The sequence below is a fragment of the Garra rufa genome, chromosome 25 (assembly GCF_049309525.1).
Source record: "Garra rufa chromosome 25, GarRuf1.0, whole genome shotgun sequence".
Classification (NCBI taxonomy): domain Eukaryota; kingdom Metazoa; phylum Chordata; class Actinopteri; order Cypriniformes; family Cyprinidae; genus Garra; species Garra rufa.
In genome coordinates, this window is record NC_133385.1 from 27,595,393 (window position 1) to 27,618,297 (window position 22,905).

Genomic DNA, 22,905 nt, shown 5'->3' on the forward strand with positions numbered 1-22,905 from the left:
GCTGCACGTTCACGGGGTTTTGAAGGTACGAGGGAGGCTATCTGATGCCTGTCCAATAACGCGTGGGGAGGAATGTGAGGAGTGGGGGGTGGGGCCCCAGGTGGCTCGCACGGTTAAACGGCAGATTATAGAGCACACGACTAATTTCTTTACACTAATCTTATTAAAGTGTAAAACAGCTGTCGACTGGCCAAATCTCAACACCAACCCCCAGCGCTTACACCGAACCCCCAGTATGAAACAGATAAGAGCATTTGGGGTCGCAGCAGAATGTCAGGAAAAAACTACACAGGTTAGGATGCTGAGCTACCAAACAAGTTGCACGTACACATGAAGTACTAGAAACCGAGGTTTGTCACCAAAAATGTCAGCCATGTCAGGAAGAATGAATGCTAAGCATTGCTACTGATTGAAATCTCACTTGGTTAATCATGAGTTGTGCTTGTAGCACTTTGTCAGATAATTAGACAAAATGACTTGTTTGTCAGCTCTGCTGATTGTCAAAAGCGATAAAGGCAATGTAAGCTCATCTAGTATGAAAAGTGTTTCTAACTCTTGAAGTGATAAACATATATAACAGTGAATAAGCATTAATGAAGGGTACTATTTGTTAACTCTATTTGTTTATAATCTCTCCAAAAATACACAAAATAACTTCTGACAATAAATGAGAGCTAGAAATAGCTGTTTGTTTGATAACAAAAATTTGACAAAATGTCTAGACTATTGTAAACATTAATAAACTAAATCAAACTATCATATCAAATATTACAAACCTTATCTTATCTTAATCTTACAAGTAACAAGTAATGAATAATGCTTGTTTATTTTTGGATGCATAAAGTACTAAAAACTGATGTCAAAATTGGCAAAAACACCCGTCTAGTATTAAAAACATCATAACATGATATTTATCCCTTAGAATGTGAATTTAACCAGAGGAACCAAAAAAAGAAAACACAAAAAACAAAATCAAAACAAGACAAAAACAACCCCCCCCCCAAAAAAAAACCCCAAACAGGACAAAACACTAAAAACAAACTAAAACAAAAACAAAAAAGAAAACACAAAAACAAGACAAAAACAAAAAAGCAAACCAAAACAAAAGATAAAACAAAACAAAAAAGCAAAACAAGACAAAACAAAGTGGAAAAAAGAAGACAAAACAACAACAAAAAACCTAAAGAAAAAATAAGGTAACAAAACAATAGACAAAAAGAAACAGGATAAAAAAGAAAGAAAACAAAACAAGACAAAAACAACAAAAAACGACAAAAGACAAAATCAAAACAAAACAAAAAAAGACAAAAACCTAAATAAAAGCAAAACAAGACAAATGATAAAAAACTAAACAAAAAAAGCAAAACAAAACAAAAAACAAAACAAAAAACAAGGCAAAAAAAACTAAACAAAAGACAAAACAAAAAGACTAAACATGACAAAAAACAAACATGACAAAGCACAAAAAACAAAACAAGACAAGACGTAAAACAAACACTAATACAAAAACAAAAAACAAAAAAGCAAAACAAGACAACACAACACAAAAACCAAGACCCCAAAAATAAGATCACACACACACACACACACACACACACACACACACACACACACACACACACACACACACACACACACACACACACACACACACACACACACACACACACACACACACACACACACAAAACAACAAAAACAAGACAACACAAACACAAAAAAAAAACAAGACAGTAAACAAGTCAAAACAAAATACAAAACAATACAACCTAAAACAAAAAACAAAACAACACAAAAACAATAAGACTAAACTATTGTACTATTGTAGACATTAATAAACTAAATCAAACTATCATATAAAATATAACAACCCTTATCTTAATGAATAATGCTTGTTTATTTTTGGATGCATAAAGTTCTGAAAACTGATGTCAAAAATGGCAAGAACACCTGTCTAGTATTAAAAAACATTATAACATAATATTTATCCCTTGGAATGCGAATTTAACCAGGGGAACCCCGCCTAAAACGCATATTTTATCCCGAGAACATGGGTGACCCCCCCACTGAAACGCAACTGGCAGGTTTTGTTGTGGAAACCTGGCAACCCTGTGAAAAACACAATTTTACAAGTAACAAGTAAAATTAACTAATGCTTGTTTGTTTTTAGATACATTAAGTTCTAATAACTGAGATGTCCAAAATGACAACAACACATGTCTAGTATTAAAAAAACATCAGTTTTCCTGTGGAATTGGGCTACTTTAACACTGTTGTCCCAATAACATTATAATTATCCCTTGGAATGCCCATTTTACCAGGGGAACCCCGCCAAAAAGAGTGTATTTTAACCCCTGAGAACATGAATTGGGGAGGTTTTGTTGTGAAAAACCTGTGATAAACATACAGTTTACCAATTAACTAGCATTAAACATAGCAAACGGCCATTTGCCATCTCTCTGTTATTTGACAAAAGTGGCAAATATTGCAGAATTTGCTAAAAAAAAAAAAAAAAAATCACAAAATAATTTCTTAACGTTTTAACTTGTGCATGTTTAACTAATGCTTGTTTATTTTTGGATGCATTAAGTTCTAAAAACTGAGATGTCAAAAATGACAACAACACATGTCTAGTATTAAAAAAACATCATGATAAACCAGTGTTGCCAAGTCCACAGTTTTTCCGTAGAATTGGGCTACTTTAACACTGCTGTGTTGGAACGCACATTTTACCAAGGGAACCCCACCAAAAAATGCGTATTTTACCCCCTGAGAACATGGGCGACCCCCAACTGAAACGCAACTGGGCTAGTTTTGAGTAAGGTTTTGTTGTGAAAACCTGGCAACCCTGTGATAAACATACAGTTTACCAATTAAGTAGCATTAAACATAGCAAACGACCATTTGCCATCTCTCTGTTATTTGACAAATATTGCAGAATTTGCTAAAAAAAAAAAAAAAGCACAAAATAATTTAACATTTTAACTTGTGCAGCACCATAAAAACACAATTTTACAAGTAACAAGTAATGTCTCATGCTTGTTTATTTTTGGATGCATTAAGTTCTAAAAACTGAGATGTCAAAAATGACAACACCACATGTCTAGTATTAAAAAACATCATGATAAACCAGTGTTGCCAAGTCCATAGTTTTCCCGTGAATATAGGCTAATTTTACACTGTTGTCCAAATAACATGATATTTATCCCTTGGAATGCGAATTTAACCAGGGGAACCCCCCTGCCAAAAAAAACACGTATTTTACCCCCTGAGAACATGGGCGACCCGGGCGACACCCAACTGAAACGCAATTAGGCTAGTTTTGAGTAGGGTTTTGTTGTGAAAACCTGGCAACCCTGTGATAAACATACAGTTTACCAATTAACTAGCATTAAACATAGCAAACGACCATTTGCTATCTCTCTGTTATTTGACAAATGTGGCAAATACTGCAGAATTTGCTAAAAAAAAAAAAAAAAAAAAAAGCACAAAATAATTTCTTAACGTTTTAACTTGTGCAGCACCATAACAACACAATTTTACAAGTAACAAGTAATGTCTAATGCTTGTTTATTTTTGGATGCATTAAGTTCTAAAAACTGAGATGTCAAAAATGACAACACCACCTGTCTAGTATGAAAAAAAACCCATCATGATAAACCAGTGTTGCAAAGTCCACAATTTTTCCACGGAATTGAGCCTACTTTAACACTTTTGCCGGAGATTTTTGTTGTGAAACCTGGCAACCCTGTGAAAAACATACAGTGTAACAATTAATTAGGATTAAATACTGCAAACTGTTTGCTATCTCTCTTAGTTGTTTGACAAAAGTGGCAAATAATGCAGAATTTGTTTCACCAACACTAAATAATTTCTTAACGTTGATATCTCTGTTTATCATCAAAAGTAAACACAACACTTGTCTAGTACGAAAATAAAATCATGATAAACTAGTGTTGCGGTTTTCCCCGCAGAACTGGGCTATTTTACACTTTCTGTGGGTTGTTTTTCGCATCTATAAGCGACTCCAATAAAGTGATATTTATCCCGTGAAATATAATTTTTACCAGGCGAACCCACCACAAAAAATAAAAATATCCATGTATTTTACCCCCAGAACACGATTTTTACCGGGCGACCCCCCCACCGAAACATGACTCGTCTAGTTTTTTTTTTTTTGTAAAAAAAAAAAAAAAAAAAAAAAACACAAAATAATTTCTTTACATCTTTACAACTTGTGCAGTAGGATAAAAAAACACAATTTTGATTGATGTGACATCCGGCGATAAATGAGCGCCAACGACAGCTAATATTGATATCTCTGTTTATTGTCAAAAGTAAACACAACGGGGGGAAAAAATAGCGATGCCGAGTCCAGTTTCACTGTTTTCCCGCGTGACCCCCTACTAAAATGCAATTGGGAGGGTTTTGTTGTGAAAACCTGGCAACCCTGTGCTAAACATATAGAATGTGAATTTTACCAGGGGAACCCCACCAAAAGAACGTGTATTTTACCCTCCTGAAAGTGATTTACTGGGGACCCCCACTCAAACACAAAAAGGCTAGTTTTGAGCAGCAAATGGGAGGGTTTTGTTGTGAAAACCTGGCAACCCTGTGATAAACATATAGTATAACAATTAAATAGCATTAAAGACAGCAAACGACTGTTTACTATCTCTCTTAGCTACTGTTTACTATCTCTGACAAAAGTGGCAAAAATTGCAGAATTTGATAAAAAAAATAATAATTTCTTAAATGTTTTAACGTGTGCAGTTCAATGAAAAGGAATTATTCACTAAAAAACATGTATTTTACTTTCCGAAATGTGATTTTTTTACCGGGGGTCCCCCACCTAAATGCGATTGGGCTAGTTTTGAGCAGCAACTAGGTGGCAACCCTGTGATAAACATATAATATAACAAATTTATTAGCATTAAAGACTGCAAACGACTGATCTCTCATTTAGTACAAAAGTGGCAAATACTGAAGTATTTGCTTAAAAAAAAAAGCCAGGCACAAAATAATTTCTTAAAGTTTTAACTTGTGCAGTTCAATAAAATCATTTTGATTAATGTGACATCTGGCCATAAATGAGCACTAACCACAGCTACTGCCGATATCTCTGTTTATCGTCTAAAGTGACAAAAACGTACAATGTCTAAACCATTTTTGGCACTGCTAATCTATTTTGCTGCTGTTGATGAATAAAAGGAGACAAACAATCTAAAGCCCGTTCATTTTCATATGACCAAACAATCCAGTGCCCGTTCATTTTCATATGCTTTTGACAGCATTAAGTGCTCGAGCCGAGCTGTACTTTGTATAACAATAGTACAGATGTTACTGTGATTAAGTTGTTTAAATGTGGTTAGCTGTAGCCAGTTTTGTTTATTGTTGGGTGTTTATCACATTAAATATCCAAATTTGTTCTTTCATGCCACACAAGTAGAGACATGAAAACATTCAGCAGCTTTTGACGATCAACTGAGCATGAAATCAAACTGAAGTTGTGGTGTTGTGGTTAGTACTCATTTTCTTGTTTTCTATATTAGCTTTGTCAGCGTACACATAGACACCTCCCCCTCATCTACCTGCTAAACTGACTTGGTTCAACACCCCGTGCCGCTACTGTCTGAGTAATGGGAAGTTTTTTCAGGCCATCCATCATCTTGAAGCCCGTTAGATACTTAGAAGCTGTCACTGTCCTGCTTGAAATGATATCCTTACACCCCAGCCATAAACCGGGGTGCTTTTCCTGCTCGCTCTCCTCTAATTGACGATGATTAGCATGACATCCAACACCGGCCCGCCGTGCACGGCCTCTGCCTGTCTCTCCCCTTGACGATGACAGCCTACGTCAAAGATTTTGAGGAGCAATTTGGTGAAGTGCCATTGTAGTCCGTCTCAGGTTACTCGAGGAGTATGTAACACTGACCCACATGTGCCAGGTCGTCCCCGTGAGCACGCGGCATTCCTCTACCTGAGCGGATCCGAGATTCCCTCGTCGCGAGTTACGCACGGCAGGCTCTGCCACAGGCCACCAGATCACAGCCAGGTCTACAAACAACAGGCATGTTGTTAATCTGCCCATAATGAAGCATTATCTTGTAGACATAGGATTAAGTTGCCAAGCTAGCCAGCGGAGATGGTCTCTACAGCGCTGTATTGGAAAAGAAGGGCTAGATGGCAAGAGATAACAGCTAGAGAGCTGCAAATAATAGGCGCCGTGATCTCCTCAACTCAAACTGGCTTAACCTCAGCTAACCAGGAAAACCTCCTCTGATTAGTCAACGAACATACGCGGTGCAGACTTGCTTAAGGTGTGCCTCAGGGTTCGGTCCTCGACACCTTGCCTTTCTCAATCTGCATTCACCTCACCCCCTAAGGGTTGCTCCTCTGCTTGGGTGGCCTCTGGCCTGGATGGGGGTCATTGGACTGACCTCTGGAACTGAATTAATGCCATTTAACCCATTCTGAAATCCATAGGCGAGCTCAGAGACAGGGAAGCAGATGGCTAAGAAGAATTCGAGATGAGGGGGAGATCACCCCTAGACTGTCTGTCTGGCCTAAAGTTGACGTTTCTCTGCAAGGAACGTCAGCACGTTCTTGTCCTCAGAGACAATCATGTTATACATTTTCAAGCACTGCACAAACAAACCTGGACATGGCCAGTACCACAAATGGTGTGATATGTAAAGTTCCTTGAGTGTCATCCATGTAAATTGGCTATCAAGCAGGAAAATAGCCTCACTTAGGCTTGTAGTTTTCATTTCCAAATCTGTCAGCGTAATCCCTGTATTTGCATTTCACGCTTTTATTCAAAGCATCTGACGGCGCCTTCAAGGCATATGTCTTTATCTATCGTGCTTGTGCCAGTTGAGGAAAGTGTAAGGCAGGAGTGTGCAATCTTGCTTCTAGAGAGCCACTTTCTTGAGTTTAGCTTTGACACATCTGCCTGGAAGTTTCTAGCATTTCTAAAGACCTTGATTAGCTGGTTCAGGAATATTTAATTAGGGCTATACCAGGGGTCTCCAAACTCAGTCCTGGAGGGACTCAGGGTTCGTACAGATAGTGTAAAAACTCAGAGATCTCACTTATCAAACAAGGTCTTATCTTTCAAATTCTAAAAAAGAGAAATAGATAAAAATATACTATTAAAAATGGCAAAAAAAAGTGAAGCACATGTGAAGTATTACTACTAAAGTATTACAAAGTATACTACGCTTTTACTCAAGTAAAACCACAGCAAATTTTCTTAGGGGTATTGTATTTGTGTATACTTTCTTTTTACAGGCCTTAAATTTCAAAAAGTCAAATTCAGGTACTTGAAGAACTCCCAGAACTGGGGCAGGACCTTTTCAAAAGGTACTAAAACGTACCATTCAGGTACAAATCCATACCTTTAAGGTACTAAAATGCATCCTTTAAGAGTAAATAAGGTACAAATGTGACAGTGACAGCTTATGTACATTTTTCTGAGAGTGTCCAGAGTTTAGCTCCAACTTGCCTCAACACACCTGCCTGGAAGTTTCTAGCATGTCTAGTAAGACCTTGATTAGCTGATTCAGGTGTGTTTAATTAGGGTTGGAGCTAAACTTTGCAGGACACTGACCCTATAGGACCGAGTTTGGAGACCCCTGGGGTTAACCCTGCTGGAAGGTGGCCTCCAGCAGCAGAACTACAAACTCCTGGTATAAAGGTAAGGCAAGTTTTCGAAAGCCAGTCTAATATCTATACCTGTTTTTCAACAGGAAGTGGTTAAAAAACGTAGAAAGTCAGAAAAGGGATCTGGAGCCAATGAGAAAAGGTGACGAGCAAATCCGTTTTCCAAGCGGCTGTCAAACAATCCTTCCTTTCAGTGCAATCCAAATGACATTTAATTTGATTCTGCCGTTGATCTTTCCCGATATCCTGAACGATTCCAAGACATCCATTCCGCCCGCCGTTCCGCAAAAGGCTGGCCATAAGCTGGGGCAAAAGTCCCGGCGCGCTGTCACGCACCACACGGCGTGCACACACATGCGTACAGATAGACATGCCACATAATGGCATCCTGAAATGAAACCACTTGGAGAGAGCTTGCGAGAAGCTTTCACTGGGCACATTTAGTCATCATGTGACACGGAGGTTGAGGTGACAGGCAGTGGCGCGTCGATGCGTTCACTTCCACTTAGAAAAGTGAGACAGCCCGAGTCGAACGGAGTCGGGCAATCAGTTTAGCAGTCGCAAGAGCTTCGAAATGTATGCAAGACCTCGGTGATTTCCTGTTGCTGTTCAGAAGGAGTAGTTTTACTAAAAGTCATTTGTGAAACTCATTAAGGAGTGACCTGTGGACTTGTGAGCGTGTGTGAGGCTCTAGGGATGAGTGTGACTGGATTAAGCTCCATTCTGTAGGAGAGGGGACTGTGCGCTGACAGCAGTCTGGTTCGGTGCCCACCTTACAGCAATGACTTCCCCCACTCCTCCTCAGCAGTGACCCCTACTGGGAGACAATGGGATTTGTCTTTTCCTGGATGGACTGAAAAGCTCCACGAAGTCGGAGTGTAAATAAAAATTCTTACTAACGTTGCCCCTGATCATCTGGTCCCAGACAAGCGTTGTTTTGGAAGAGCAGAGGTTCGAGTCTTAATGCTGAATGCAATTTTTGCCCTTATTCTAGACACAGCAGTCACTGAAGCAGCCCAAATGCCATACGTGACCCTGGACTACAAAACCTTAAGTAGCATAAGTATATTTGTAGCAATAGCCAAGAATACATCGTCGGGGTGAAAATGATCAATTTTTCTTTTATGCCAAAAATCATTAGGATATTAAGTGAAATGAAAATATTTTGTACATTTTCTACCATAAATGTATTAAATTGTATTTTTTAGTATTAATATGCATTGCTAAGAACTTAATTTGGACAACTTTAAAGGGGATTTTCTCAATATTTAGTTTTTGCAATCTCAGATTCCAGATTTTCAAATAGTTGTATCTCAGCCAATAACCATACATCAATGGAAAGCTTATTTATTCATTTATATAAATCTCAATTTCAAAAAAATAGACTCTGTTAGTATATATGACCCTGGACCACAAAATCAGAGTATTCAACTAGCTCTAACAACAACTGAGAAAAGTAGTTTTGAGTTCTCCCTTTACATTTTGGGGAAAAATGCACATTTTTTTACTAATTCAAAGGTTGAAATGTCACTAAATACATTGTTTGCAATGACATGAAGCCAGTCTGATCCCTAAAAACATGATGCTTTCTAACAAACCCACACATTCATCTATCTATCTATCTATCTATCTATCTATCTATCTATCTATCTATCTATCTATCTATCTATCTATCTATCTATCTACATACATAAAACAAGTCAAATAATAAATAAATGAATGAATGAATAAAAGGAATACATATGAAAAAGGATCCCAATTTCACAATTTAAGAGTTTACGACATTCCAAAAAAAAAAAAAAAAAAAAAAAAATTAAAAACGTATAATTTAGCTTCTAAAATATAATACAACTGTAAAAAAAATACACTACCAGTCAAAAGTCTTTGGACAGTAAGATTTTTTTTTTTTTTTTTTTAATAAAAGTCTTTTCTGCTCATCAAGCCTGCATTTATTTGATCCAAAATACAGCAAAAGCAGTACTATTGCAAAATATGTTTACTGTTTTGAATATATTTTTTAAAAACCTACATTTTCAGTATTATTACTGTAGTCTTTAGTGTCACATGAACCTTCAGAAATCATTCTAATATGCTGATTGGCTGTTCTAGAAACATTTTTCTTGTTATTATTATTAATATTGAGTACATTTTTTAATAAAAGATCAGGATTTGTCTGAAATGAAAAGCTTTTGTAACATTAAACACTACATCATTCGAAAGCTTGGAGTCAGTGTTTTTATTTATATATTTTTTTGGGGACAGAAATGATGGAAATTAATACTTTTATTAAGCAAGGATGCTTTAAATTGATCAAAGTGATGATAAAAGCCATTTATAAGGTTGCAAAAGATTTCTATTTCAGATAAACGCTTCTTCTGAACTTTCTATTCATCAAAGAAAACTGAAAAAATTCCGCTAGGCTGTTTTCAACATAATAATAAATGTTTTTTGAGCTATTTTGAGCAAATCAGAATATTAGAATGATTTCTGAAGGATCATGTGGCACTGAAGACTAGAGACTAGAGTAATGATGCTGAAATTTCAGCTTTGAAATCACAGGATTAAATTACATCGTAAAATATATTCAAATTCAAAACAGTCATTTTAAATAATAATTGAACAGTTTTTGATGTACTTTGGATCAAATAAATTTGGCTTAGTGAAAAAATATTAAAAATCTTACAGTGCAAAAACTTTTGACTGGTAGCGAGTGGGTTAACGTTCAGGCTGTTGCATGAGTTTCCCGGGCCGGCTCACTATCCTTGGTTTACTCATGCAAACAAAATGGCCTTCCTGCTCCAGACATCCGACCCCATTTCCTTCTTAGCCGTCGATTCCCTCCAAAACACTCAGCTCCAAGCCGCAGGGTTGCACAGGGACATTAACGGAGCCTCGCTGTGGAATTAGCCCATTAATGTAATGCTAACAAGATGGAATCCTTCTCCCATGGGGGTAATATTACAGCGGCATCTCCGTAGTTGTTCTTTTTTGTAAATCACTCAGCTTATCTGAAAGGAGGCGATCGATACGCAGCATTACAGTAAATAGATAAACTAGCGCTGCTGTAAGGGTTAGCGTCTGAGCCAACCATTATAGCGTGCAGATGAGAGAGAACGATTAGCACGTATTTGCTTGCGCCTTGCCCTTCACAGACACCTGGTGCCACGGCGAAAGTCACTGCTGACAAGAATTCGTGGAGACAGATTGTCTTCCAGCGAATTGTCTAAGCTTGCAATTTTAGTGGAAATGTAATCAATTACTCGCAAAACTGCAGTAGTCTGGTATTTAAGAGCATTTTTGTGGGTTCTTTGTTCATGAAACTTCCCAGAACTTGCTAACAACGATGTGGATGAGTTTTTAGACATTTTCCCCTTATCCCAGAGCGAGTGGCCAGGCAGCGCTATCAACATCAGTGCAAGTTGCACCTGGAGCTTCACTCACATCTTTGAGAAGCTGGTGGAAACATGCAGGAATAATCTGACCCCGTAAAAGGTTATCACAGGTTCAGCACCGTATGGCCTTAGGACACAGAGAGAGTGATAAGGAGAGAGATGGGGTGATTAAGAAAGGAGAAGGATTTAAGACACCAAAAGAAAGTAGCAAAAACTGTCTCAAACCTGTAGTGTGGCAACTATTGTTTGGACAATATTTGGTATGCACATTAAATCACGAGATAACTTACGTAATATTAATATTACTTTACAATAAGGTGTCATTTGTTAACATTGGTTAATGTATTAAAAGAGTGGTTCACTTCACCCCCTTGTCATCCAAGATGTTCATATCTTTCTTTCTTCAGTCGTAAGGAAATCATGTTTAAGGAAAACATTTCAGGATTTCTCTCCATATACTGTAGTGGACTTCTATGGTGCCCCTGAGTTTGAACTTCCAAAATGCAGCTTCAAAGGGCTCTAAACGATCACAGACGAAGAAAAAAGGGTCTTATCTAGCAAAACGATCGGTTATTTTCTAAAAAAATTACAATTTATATACTTTTTAACCTCAAATGCTCGTCTTATCTAGCTCTGTGTAGAGATTAAAAAGTATATAAATTGTAAATGCTTTTAGAAAATAAACGATCGTTTCGCTAGATAAGACCCTTCTTCCTCGGCTGGGATCATTTAGAGCCCTTTGAAGCTGCATTTTGGAAGTTCAAACTCGGGGGCACCATAGAAGTCCACTATATGGAGAGAAATCCTGAAATGTTTTCCTCAAAAAACATGATTTCCTTAATACAAATACATACAGTTGAAGTCAAAAGTTTACATACACCTTGAAGAATCTGCAAAATGTTAATTATTTTACCAAAATAAGAGGGATCATACAAAATGCTTTTTTAAAATTTTTTTTTTTTTTTTTTGTTTGGTACGGACCTGAATAAGATATTTTACATAAAAGACATTTACATATAGTCCACAAGAGAAAATAATAGTTGAATTTATAAAAATGAACCCCTTCTAAAGTTTACATACACTTGATTCTCAATACTGTGTTGTTACCTGAATGATCCACAGCTGTGTTTTTTTGTTTAGTGATAGTTGTTCATGAGTCCCTTGTTTGTCCTGAACAGTTAAACTGTCTGCTGTTCTTCAGAAAAATCCTTCAGGTTCCACAAATTCTTTGGTTTTTCAACATTTTTGTGTATTTGAACCCTTTTCAACAATGACTGTATGATTTTGAGATTATCTTTTCACACTGAGGACAACTGAGGGACTCATATGCAACTATCACAACTATCACTAAACAAAAAAAAAAAAGCAAAGCCGTTGATCATTCAGATAACAACACAGTATTAAGAATTAAGTGTATGTAAACTTTTGAACAAGGTGATTTTTCTCTTGTGGACTATATGTTAACGTCTTTTATGTGAAATATCTTATTCAGGTCAGTACTAAAAAAAAAAAAACATGCATTTATGATCCCAGATTCTGTGTGTATGTGAACATTTGACTTCAACTGTACATTTTAAGATGTTAGAACACTAAAACCTGTTGAGATGAATTAAAAGTATTAACATTAAAATGATTATATCTATATTGCCCAGCTCTAGTCATGGACAATTGAATTTGAAAATTATTTTGCATACAAAAGCATTAGCTTGCACTGATACAGCATGGGACATTAGAGAGTCCAACACTTATTTACTGGTAATTTGCATCCAAGGATAACCATTGTACTAGGCTTCATGCTTGGCAGAGAGGCTTTTCAACAAGTCAAGACAGGGCTGAACCTCTGTCATGAAAGTGAGGCGACTCTTTTATCCTCCGAGAGCGACCACTTCAGCGTTTGATTGGACAGGACGTGGGAGAATGACAGAAATGCCTCAGAGATCTTTACCTCCTCCTGAGCGTGTCAAGTGGATCTTTCAAAACAAGAGAGGAGGATAGCGGTGGATGTGTTTGCACAGCCTGACCCAACATGCCACAAACACACACACACAGGTTAAAGAGATAAAAAAAATAAAAAGCTGTCAATATTTACTCAACCTCATGTTTTTTCCAAACCCATAAGAGTTGCTTTCTTCCATGGAACACAAAAGAAGATATTTGAGACCCTGGACCACAAATCCGGTCATAAGGGTCAACTTTTTGAAATTGAGATTTATACATCATCTGAATCTGAATAAATAAGCTTTCCATTGATGTGTGGTTTGTTAGGATAGGACAGTATTATTGGCCGAGATACAAATATTTGAAAATCAGGAATCTGAGGGTGCCAAAAAAATCATATACATATACACACACACATACACACACACACACACACACACACACACACACACACACACACACACACACACACACACACATATATATATATATATATATATATATATATATATACATACACACATATATATATATATATATATATATATACACACACACATATATATATACACACACACACACACACACACACACACACACACACACACACACACACATACATATATATATATATATATATATATATAAAGATAATACATATAACACATACAGAAAACAAATAACAAACCAAAACAAAAGATAAAAACAAAAAAGCAAAACAAGATAAAAAAGACAAAAGAAGGAAAAAAAAAAACTAGAATATGTGACCTGTAGTTTGTTAGGATACAAGTATTTGAAATTCTGGACTCTGAAGGTGCAAAAAAATTAAATATTGAGAAAATCGCCTTTAATGATGTTGAAAAATAAAATAAAAAACAAAAAAGCAAAAAAAAAAAAAAAAAAGGTGGAAAAAACAAACAAGACAAAACACAAAAAAACAAAAAGAAAAAAAGGGGAAAGAAGATAAAACATAAAAAAAACAAAAAAAAACCAAGACAACAAAAAACAACAACAAAGCAAGACAAGACAATGAACAAGTCAAAACAAAACACAAAACAAGACAACCAAAAACAAAAAATAAAACACAAACAAAACAAGACAAAAACAACAACCCCCAAAACCCAAATCACTAAACCAAGTGATTTAAAAAAAAAAAAAAAAAAAAAAAAAAAAGCAAAACAAGACAAAACAAAGTGGAAAAAAGAAGACAAAACACAAAAGACAAAACAAGGTAAAAAAGAAAACCAGAAAACCAGTCATAAGGGTCAAGGTTTCATAAATCATCTGAATGCTGAATAAATAAGCTTTCCATTGACGTATAGTTTGTTAGGACAATATTTGGCCGAGATACAACTATTTGAAAATCTGGAATCTGAGGGTGCAAAAAAATCGGAATATTGAGAAAATCGCCTTTAATATTGTCAAAAAAGAATACAAAAAACAAACCAAAACAAAAGATTAAAAAAAAAAAAAAAACAGGAAAAAAAAAGATATCACAAAAAGACTAAACAAGACAAAAAAAAAAAACAACAACAACAACAACCCCTTCAAAAACCCAAACAAGACAAAACACTAAAAACAAAAATAAAATAAATAACAAACCAAAACAAAAGATAAAAACAAAACAAAAAAGCAAAACAAGACAAAACAAAGTGGAAACAAGAAGACAAAACACAAAAAACTAAAGCCAAAACAAGGTAAAAAACAAACCTATAATATGTGACCCTGGACCAGAAAACCAGTCATAAGGGTCAACGTTGTATAAATCATCTGAAAGCTGAATAAATAAGCTTTCCATTGATGTATGGTTTGTTAGAGATACAACTATTTGAAAATCTGTAATTTGAGGGTGCAAAAAAATCTAAATATTGAGAAAATCGCCTTTAATGTTGTCAAAAAAGAAAAGAAAACAAAACAAAGATTTAAAAAAAGCAAAACAAGACAAAACACAAAAAAAGAAAGAAAAAAATTAGATAAAAACAAGATAAAACACACAAAAAAACAAAACAAGACAAAACAAGACAAAAAAAAACAAAAAAAACAAAAACCAAACAAAGACAAGACAATAAACAAGTCAAAACAAAACACAAAACAAGACAACCAAAATCAAAACACAAAAAAACAGAAACAAAAAAGCAAAACAAGATAAAACAAAGTGGAAAAAAGAAGACAAAATAAGTAAAAAACAAACCTATAATATGTGACCTGGACCACAAAACCAGTCATAAGGGTCAATGTTTCTAAACTGAGATGTATAAATCATCTAAAAGCTGAATAAATAAGCTTTCCATTGATGTATGGTTTGTTAGAACAAGTTTTGAGATACAACTATTTGAAAATCTGTAATCTGAGGGTGCAAAAAAACTAAATATTAAGAAAATCGCCTTTAATGTTGTCGAAATTAATTGTTAGCAATGCGTATTGCTAATCAAAAATTACGTTTTGATATATATACAGTAGAAAATGTAAAACAATATCTTCATGGAACATGATCTTTACTTCATATCCTAATGATTTTTGTCATAAAAGAAAAATTGAGAATTCTGACCTATACAATGTATTTTTGGTGTATTGCTACAAATATACTCGTGCTACTTAAGACTGGTTTTGTGGTCCAGGGTCACATTTCTTCTTTTCTATGTGGTCTAGAGCTTTCAAAAGTCAAAAAGGATGCAAAAGAATCATAAAGTAGGCCATGTGCTTTTTATTCTAAGTCTTTTGAAATATGATAACTGTGAAGAACAGATTGAAAATAAATAATTTAGTAATAATTTACACCTCCAGTGAGCTGTTAACCTCCACGACTGGATCATTGACAGGTGAAGATGAAAACTGGATCAGTCGGATTAGTGAAAAAAAAAATCATTCAGGTTTTGTGAACTGAATCAACTGATTCGTTCAAAAGAATCAACTCAAAAGAACTTGTGACATACTTAGAATATAGAGCCAAACTACATACTTTTATGACGTTTCTGTGTTTTTTTTTTTAAGCATTAAAGCTTCAGCTTTGTTTTGTATTTTATTCATTTTTCCTTGTGTCCCATTTAAGAAAGACATTTGGTTTGTAGTGACACTAGCATGTAAATAATAACTGACTTTTATTTTTAATGTTTTGGTTGACCTAATCCTTTAGTCGAATGCAATGCCGTTTCGACCTCTTCAAAAACTGAAGTTCATAAAAATTCATTATAATATTAAAGCCCACTTCAAATTTTCTGGAATTAATGACTGAACGACAAGGAGGCGCAGAGAACGAGAGTGAGAGTATGAGAGAGAGAGGAAGAAAAAAAAAAAAGAAAAAAAAAAAATCAATAAACACTAGATGGCCTGTAAAAGCATTATAAATATAAGTAGCATTTCTCCATTAGGGGAGATTTGGAAAACAGCAAATGCTAATGAGGAAGGCAAAGAGGCTATTGAAGTCCATTAGGAGCTCTCTCTAGTGAAAATAGCCGCTCTCTGAGGTTATCTACTGGCCAACGCCACTAGTTCCAGACCCACTCTTCAAACCCGACTCCCATTTCCCAGTGACGGATAGGACAAATGTGCTTTCTGTATACCAGCGAGGGGCCAAGGGAAGAGTGCAAAATGGATGATTCAAAAGCAATGCTTTTTATTTTCCAAACAAGGAACATTCTTATTCATTATAAATTTATTGCGATGCAGAGCGCTTGGAAGAAGGGAAATGACTTCACAGCTGAGCCGGAGTCACTTTGTGGGATTGGAAGGAGGCCACAAATCACGGTCACAAAATGACAATATTTCTGAGTTTGTGAGCAAGAGATAAAAAAAGTGGTTTGTGTTTAAGACGACAGTTCTTGACAGAAAAACGATTTAACAAGTCAGAGCTGTGGGCCTAGCGGTTTCCTGATCCCAACCCTGCCAATATCATCATCATTTCCTGCCTTTTTCAGACCATCACCATCACTGAATGTAGTAAAAAGGCCAAATACAAGATTTTTAAAAAGTATATTTGATTTAAAAAGGAACATACACTATCAGTCAAAAGTTTTTGAACAGTAAGACTTTTTAAGTCTCTTCTGCTCACCAAGCCTGCGTTTATTTGATCAAAAGTACAGCAAAAACAGTAAAATTTTGAAATATTTTTACTATTTAAAATAACTGTTCTCTATTCGAATATATGTGACCCTGGACCACAAAACCAGTCTTAAGTCGCTGGGGTATATTTGTAGCAAAAGCCAAAAATACATTGCATGGGTCAAAATTTTTGATTTTTCTTTTATGCCAAAAATCATTAAGAAATTAAGTAAAGTTCATGTTCCATGAAGATTTTTTGTAAAATTCCTTCTGTAAACATATCAAAATGTAATTTTTGATTTGTAATATGCATTGTTAAGAACCTAATTTGGACAACTTTAAAGGTGATTTTCTCAGTCTTTTTGATTTTTTTGCATCCTCAGATTTCTGATTTCAAATAGATGTATCTCAGTCAAATATTGTCCTATCCTAACAAACCATACATCAATAGAAAGCTTATTTATTGAGCTATCATATGATGTATAAAGTCTCAGTTTTGTCAAATTTAACCTTATGACTGGTTTTGTGGTCCTGGGTCACATATTTTAAAATGCCATTTCTTCCTGTGATTTCAAAGCTGAATTTTTAGCGTCATTACTACTGTCAATATTTAAAACATTTGAGCTTTTTTCAGGATTCTTTGATGAATTGAAAGATCCAAAGATCAGCATTTATCTGAAATAATAGGCCTTTGTAACATTATAAACTATACCATGCAAAAGCTAGGAGTCAGTGCAAAAAATATAAGAAATTAATCCTTTTATTTAGCAAGTATACTTTTAATTGACGTTAATAATGTTACAAAAGATTTCTATTTCAGTTCTTCTGAACTTTCTATTAAAGACACCTGAAATTTTTTTGACTCAGCTGTTTTCAACATTACATACTAATAAATGTTTTTTGAGCAGCAAATCAGCATATTAGAATGATTTCTGAAGGATCATGTGACTGGAGTAATGAAGCTAAAATTTCAGCTTTGAAACCACAGAATTAAATTGCATTTTTAAAATATTTTTTAATAGAAAACACTTATTTTAAATAGTAAAATTATTTCAATATTTGACTGTTTTTGCTGTACTTTGAGTCCAATAAATGCAGGCTTCTTTAAACACTGAAAACCTTACCGTTCAAATACTTTTGACTGGTAGTGTATATCTTATGATTTTAAATGCATATTTAATCTCAGAGCGATCTCACAGAAACAAAGAGGTGCTAAAGTCTGATTTTGTGGTGGCTGTGTTTTGAAACAAAATTATTATAATCTTAATTCAAGTGATTTTGAAAAAGTCTGACAGTAAATAGTGTTGAGCACTACTTGTAAGGTTAACCCTGCATGCTTTAATTGTTTAAAAATGATTAACAGTTCTAAATTACAATTTAGAAAAGTAATCCAAAAGTAATGTAATTAGTTACATTAATAAAGTAATTGAAATAGTTACACTACTTATTAAATTTTAAATAGGGTAACTTGTAATAATTAATAATAGACAGTGTTGAGAAGGTTACTTAGGTAATGTAATAGGTTACAGATTACAACTAATCCCATATACAGTACATTCAAATTTGCTGAGGAAAAGCACAAAATTGAAGATAAATTTAAGACTTATATTATAGTGGCAGAATTATATAATAGAGACTGAAAAAAGCATCCAAATTGCATTGTGTGACATGATTTATATAGTCCCTATCACAAAAAAAAACGTTTAAATGTTTAAAATGTAAAATGTATTTATTTCACATTTAGAATTAATATAAGTAGTGTTGCAAAGGTTACTTTGAAAATGTAACAGGTTACAGATTACAAGTTACCTTTTATAATTCTAATAAGTAGTGTAACTATTTCAATTACATTATTGAAGTAATGTAACTAATCACATTTGATTATTTTTCAAAATTTCAAAACTGTTCAAACACTTAAACCTTACAGTAATACTCAACACTGATTACTGTCATACTTCATCACCTAAATTATGATTATAATAATCTAATTTCAAAGCACAACCACTACAAAATTAGACTTTAGCACCTATTTTTTATTTTGAGATCATTCAGAGGTTAAATACAGATTTAAAATCATAAGAAATTGTTTAGTAGTTGTTGTTTTTTTTTAATCGAATCTTTGTAAAGCTACGACAGAAAACACAGGCATCTAACAATGTCTTGGAAAAAACAGTTAATCTTAAAAAATAAAGCTTATACATAAACCAAAATAGGTAATAAATCTAAAAATTATTGAGCAAGCATCCTATTCTGTGTTCTAAACGTTTGTTCAATGGAAGAACAGTCAATGCAATTTGGGAAAGAAATCAATTTAATCTGTTTGTTTGTGTGTGTGTTTGTTTATGTGTAAAAACATTCAGATGTTACTCTCTTTGTAATGGTTAAATGTAATTTAATTATCTTTTCTGTCAGTAACTGTAATAGATTTCAGTTACATTTATTTTGTAATTAAATTACATAGCACCATTACATGCAAATAGTTTCCTCCAAGCACTGAATTTAAGACAAACATTTTGATACACTTATGATTAAGCTTTTTTATATCCATTAGCTAAAAGACACCTAGTGAAAAAAATGATTATATCTAGATTTAAAACAAAATAGAATTTATTTAACCTAACATACTTATTTTATGTGATTTACAAGAGTTTATAACCGGGTGGAACTTCAATTTATCTGAAACAAAAAAGATATTATGTAAAGTTGAGCCTGTGCGTCCAAGTTAGTACTCACTTGAGAGGAATACGGGGGACTGCTGTGGGACTGGAGGCCGCGGTGACAACCTGTAGGATCTGTTCCAGGGCGGTCAAACCCCCTCCTACTTGAAAAGCTACCTGATCTGCATTATTCTGAAAAGGAAAGATAGGGACAAGAGAGAGAAACAGTCAGAGACGTGGAGAGGCGAGCAGACTCAAGTATCACATTGTTTTGGCATTGGAGGTATCCTCTCGTTGCCCACCTCCTGCTTTCTGGATTGGGAGCTGGAGTGAAATTTGAAGCAAAGTGATCCCCAAAGAATTCCTGCTAAATCTCAAAAGTGCACAACCCTTCCCAGCCACCCCCCTCTCCCCACCCGACAGCAACCAAAAACCAACGCAAGACAACAAACGTGGATATCTACACACAAAGCAGGGGTGGTCTGGCTTGACAAAGAAGAGCTTAGGGAATACATCGAATGAGTCAAAATTTAGACTGGACAAGAAACATTTTACGTCACAAATTCACAACTGAGTCAACAGTGGCAAAGCAAAACATCTTTTAATTTAAAATACATGCACTTAGGAGTTCTTAGGAATAAAAATACTCTTTGCATTCATTAAATGTTTAGCACTGCGAGTCATAAACTCACATTTGCGAGAAAAAGTCAGAATTGCGAGAAAAAAAGTCACAATTATGAGATATAAACTCGCATGCGCGAGAAAAAAGTCAGAATTGCGAGAAAAAAAGTCACAATTATGAGATATAAACTCGCATGCGCGAGAAAAAAGTCAGAATTGCGAATTTATATCTCTCAATTCTGAAAAAAGAGAAAAAAGTCAGAACTGTGAGATATAAAATAGCATTTGTAAGACAAAAAGTCAGAATTGTGCATTTTTCACAGAATTCTAAGAAAAAAAGTGCAGTTCTGACTTTATAACTCGCATGTTGAAGTTTATATAATGCCATTCTGAGAAAAAAAAGTCTGAATTGCACGTTCGTCTTTCAATTCTGACTTCATAACTTGCATTTTTGAGTTTATATCTCACAATTGTGCAAAAAAAAGGCAGAACTGTGAGATATAAACTCGCATTTGCAAGAAAAAAAAAGTCAAAATTGTGCATTTTTCACAGAATTCTGATGGAAAAAAAGCATATCTCACACAATTCTGACTTTAAAACTTGCAATTGTGAGTTTATATAATGCAGTTCTGACAAAAAAGTGAATTGCAAGTTTATATAACTCAATTTTGACTTAATAACTTGCAATTTTGAGTTTACATCTCACGATTGTGACAAAAAAGTCAGAATCGCAAGAAAATAGTCAGAACTGTGAGATATAAGATCCCATTTGCAAAACAAAATGTGAGAATTGTGTGTTTTTCACGGAATTCTGAGAAAAAAAGTTTATCTCTTGCAATTCTGAATATAACTTGCAATTGCGAGTTCATATAATGCAATTCTAAACAAAAAAGTCTGAATTGCAGTTTTTATCTCTCAATTCTGACTTCATAACTTGCAATTGTGAGTTTATATCTCACAATTGTGCAAAAAAAGTCAGAATTGTGAGATATAAAATCGTATTCGCAAGACAAAAAGTCAAAATTTTGTTTTTCACGGAATTCTGAGGAAAAAAATTGTGAGTTTATATAATGCAATTGTGAGAAAAAAGTCTGAATTGTGAGATATAAACTCGCATTTGCGAGACAAAGTCTGAATTTCAAATATCTCGCAATTCTGACTTTATAACTTGCAATTGCGAGTTTATATAATGCAATTCTGAGAAAAAAGGTCAGAATTGCAAGATATAAACTCGCATTTGCGGGAGAATTGTTTGTTTTTCATGGAATTCTGAGTAAAAAAAAAACAAGACTTTATAACAAAAATCAGAATTGAGTTATAAAAACAAGCAATTACCTTACGTTTTTAATATTTTATTCAGTGGTGGAAATGTGTTTCTATAAAAAAAAAAATTGTCAAAAAAAAACAAAAAAACATGCTCATTGTAAAAAAAAAATAAATAAATAAAAAATTCTATTCTAAATAAATAACTTTTCAAAACAATAAATACTGTGAAAAAAATATGCGTGTCATGTCACTGACCTGCATGCGTTTGAAGTTATTTCAGGATTTCAAATTATCGAGGTTCAAATGCAACCTTCAGTCACTGGATATCATAGATACCAGCTGTAAAACTTTTAAGAGGGGGGTCAACCAAACTGTGCCTGAAACTCATACGGAGCGAATGAGCGTCTTTGAGTAAGACGAGACGTAAAACAGTCATTTAACTGACGTGCTTCTCAAATCAAACTGTTTACAGAGGGGACATTTTTACTTGCATCATAAAATTCTTTAAAGTTCAAAGTGTAACCCCTTTTAATGAGTCATACGCTTTAGAGTCCAAATTCCCCAGCTCCCTTACTTTGAGAAAAGGAAGTGCGTGCCTCAGAGGTTGGCGATGAGCTCGACCCCGATGTTGCCACAAAACGACACATAAATCAACAACTCCAAATTTGAAATTGACAGCAGTTGACTCATTTATTTGCAGGATTGCAGAGCAAAGAAGAGAAGATGAGAACGTCGCACCTACTCCATATAATGAGGTCAGATTCTCGTACGCTATGTGACGGCACTCAAAGTCAGGCACTTCAAGATGTTTTTGTTCAGGGGATGGCGGGGGCTGCCAACAAGCCTGAACATATTGAGCAGCAAACAGAGGAAGCGCTTTGCAAAATTACATATAAGCTCCTCTCCTGTCAATCACGAGTGCCGCCAAAGACTCATTCCTGGAGATCCGGTGGCAAAGAGAAGGCTGAACCTCTGCCAGGGTTAAGAGATTGGAACAAGCTTGTTGTCAGATACACCAAAGGTGAAGCACGCTTGAACAGCGGCTGGGATTAAGAAAAGCTCACTGACAGCTAGGTGAAGACGGCCATGGTGCCTGGCTGCCTAGAGCAGGAGGACGAACCCAGGTCGCAACAGTAAATCCAGCTGGTTCGCAGCGCGCCCATCAGACGCTCCACAGGCAGGAGGGTTGGCCGCTCACGGTGGCCTATTTAAGAGGGGTTAGCTGGGGCCTGCACGGTGATGGCATGTGGAACTCAGTCCAGAGGGAGGTGTCTCACCTTGCCCTTTCTGGCTTATTGACAGATCCCCATGCTGAGCAAAGTACCTGG

The 22,905-nt window shown here is 35.1% G+C and overlaps 1 protein-coding gene across 4 annotated transcripts in view; it reads right to left on the reverse strand.

Moving 5' to 3' along the window:
• The window catches only part of scaper (S-phase cyclin A-associated protein in the ER), a 194,357-nt gene that overhangs the window by 65,635 nt on the left and 105,817 nt on the right, over positions 1 to 22,905 (reverse strand). For all 4 annotated transcript variants that reach the window (XM_073832328.1, XM_073832330.1, XM_073832329.1 and 1 more), the window contains one exon: positions 19,767 to 19,882. In XM_073832328.1, coding sequence (XP_073688429.1) covers positions 19,767 to 19,882 — 116 coding nt within the window. The remainder of the gene's footprint in view (positions 1 to 19,766; positions 19,883 to 22,905) is intronic.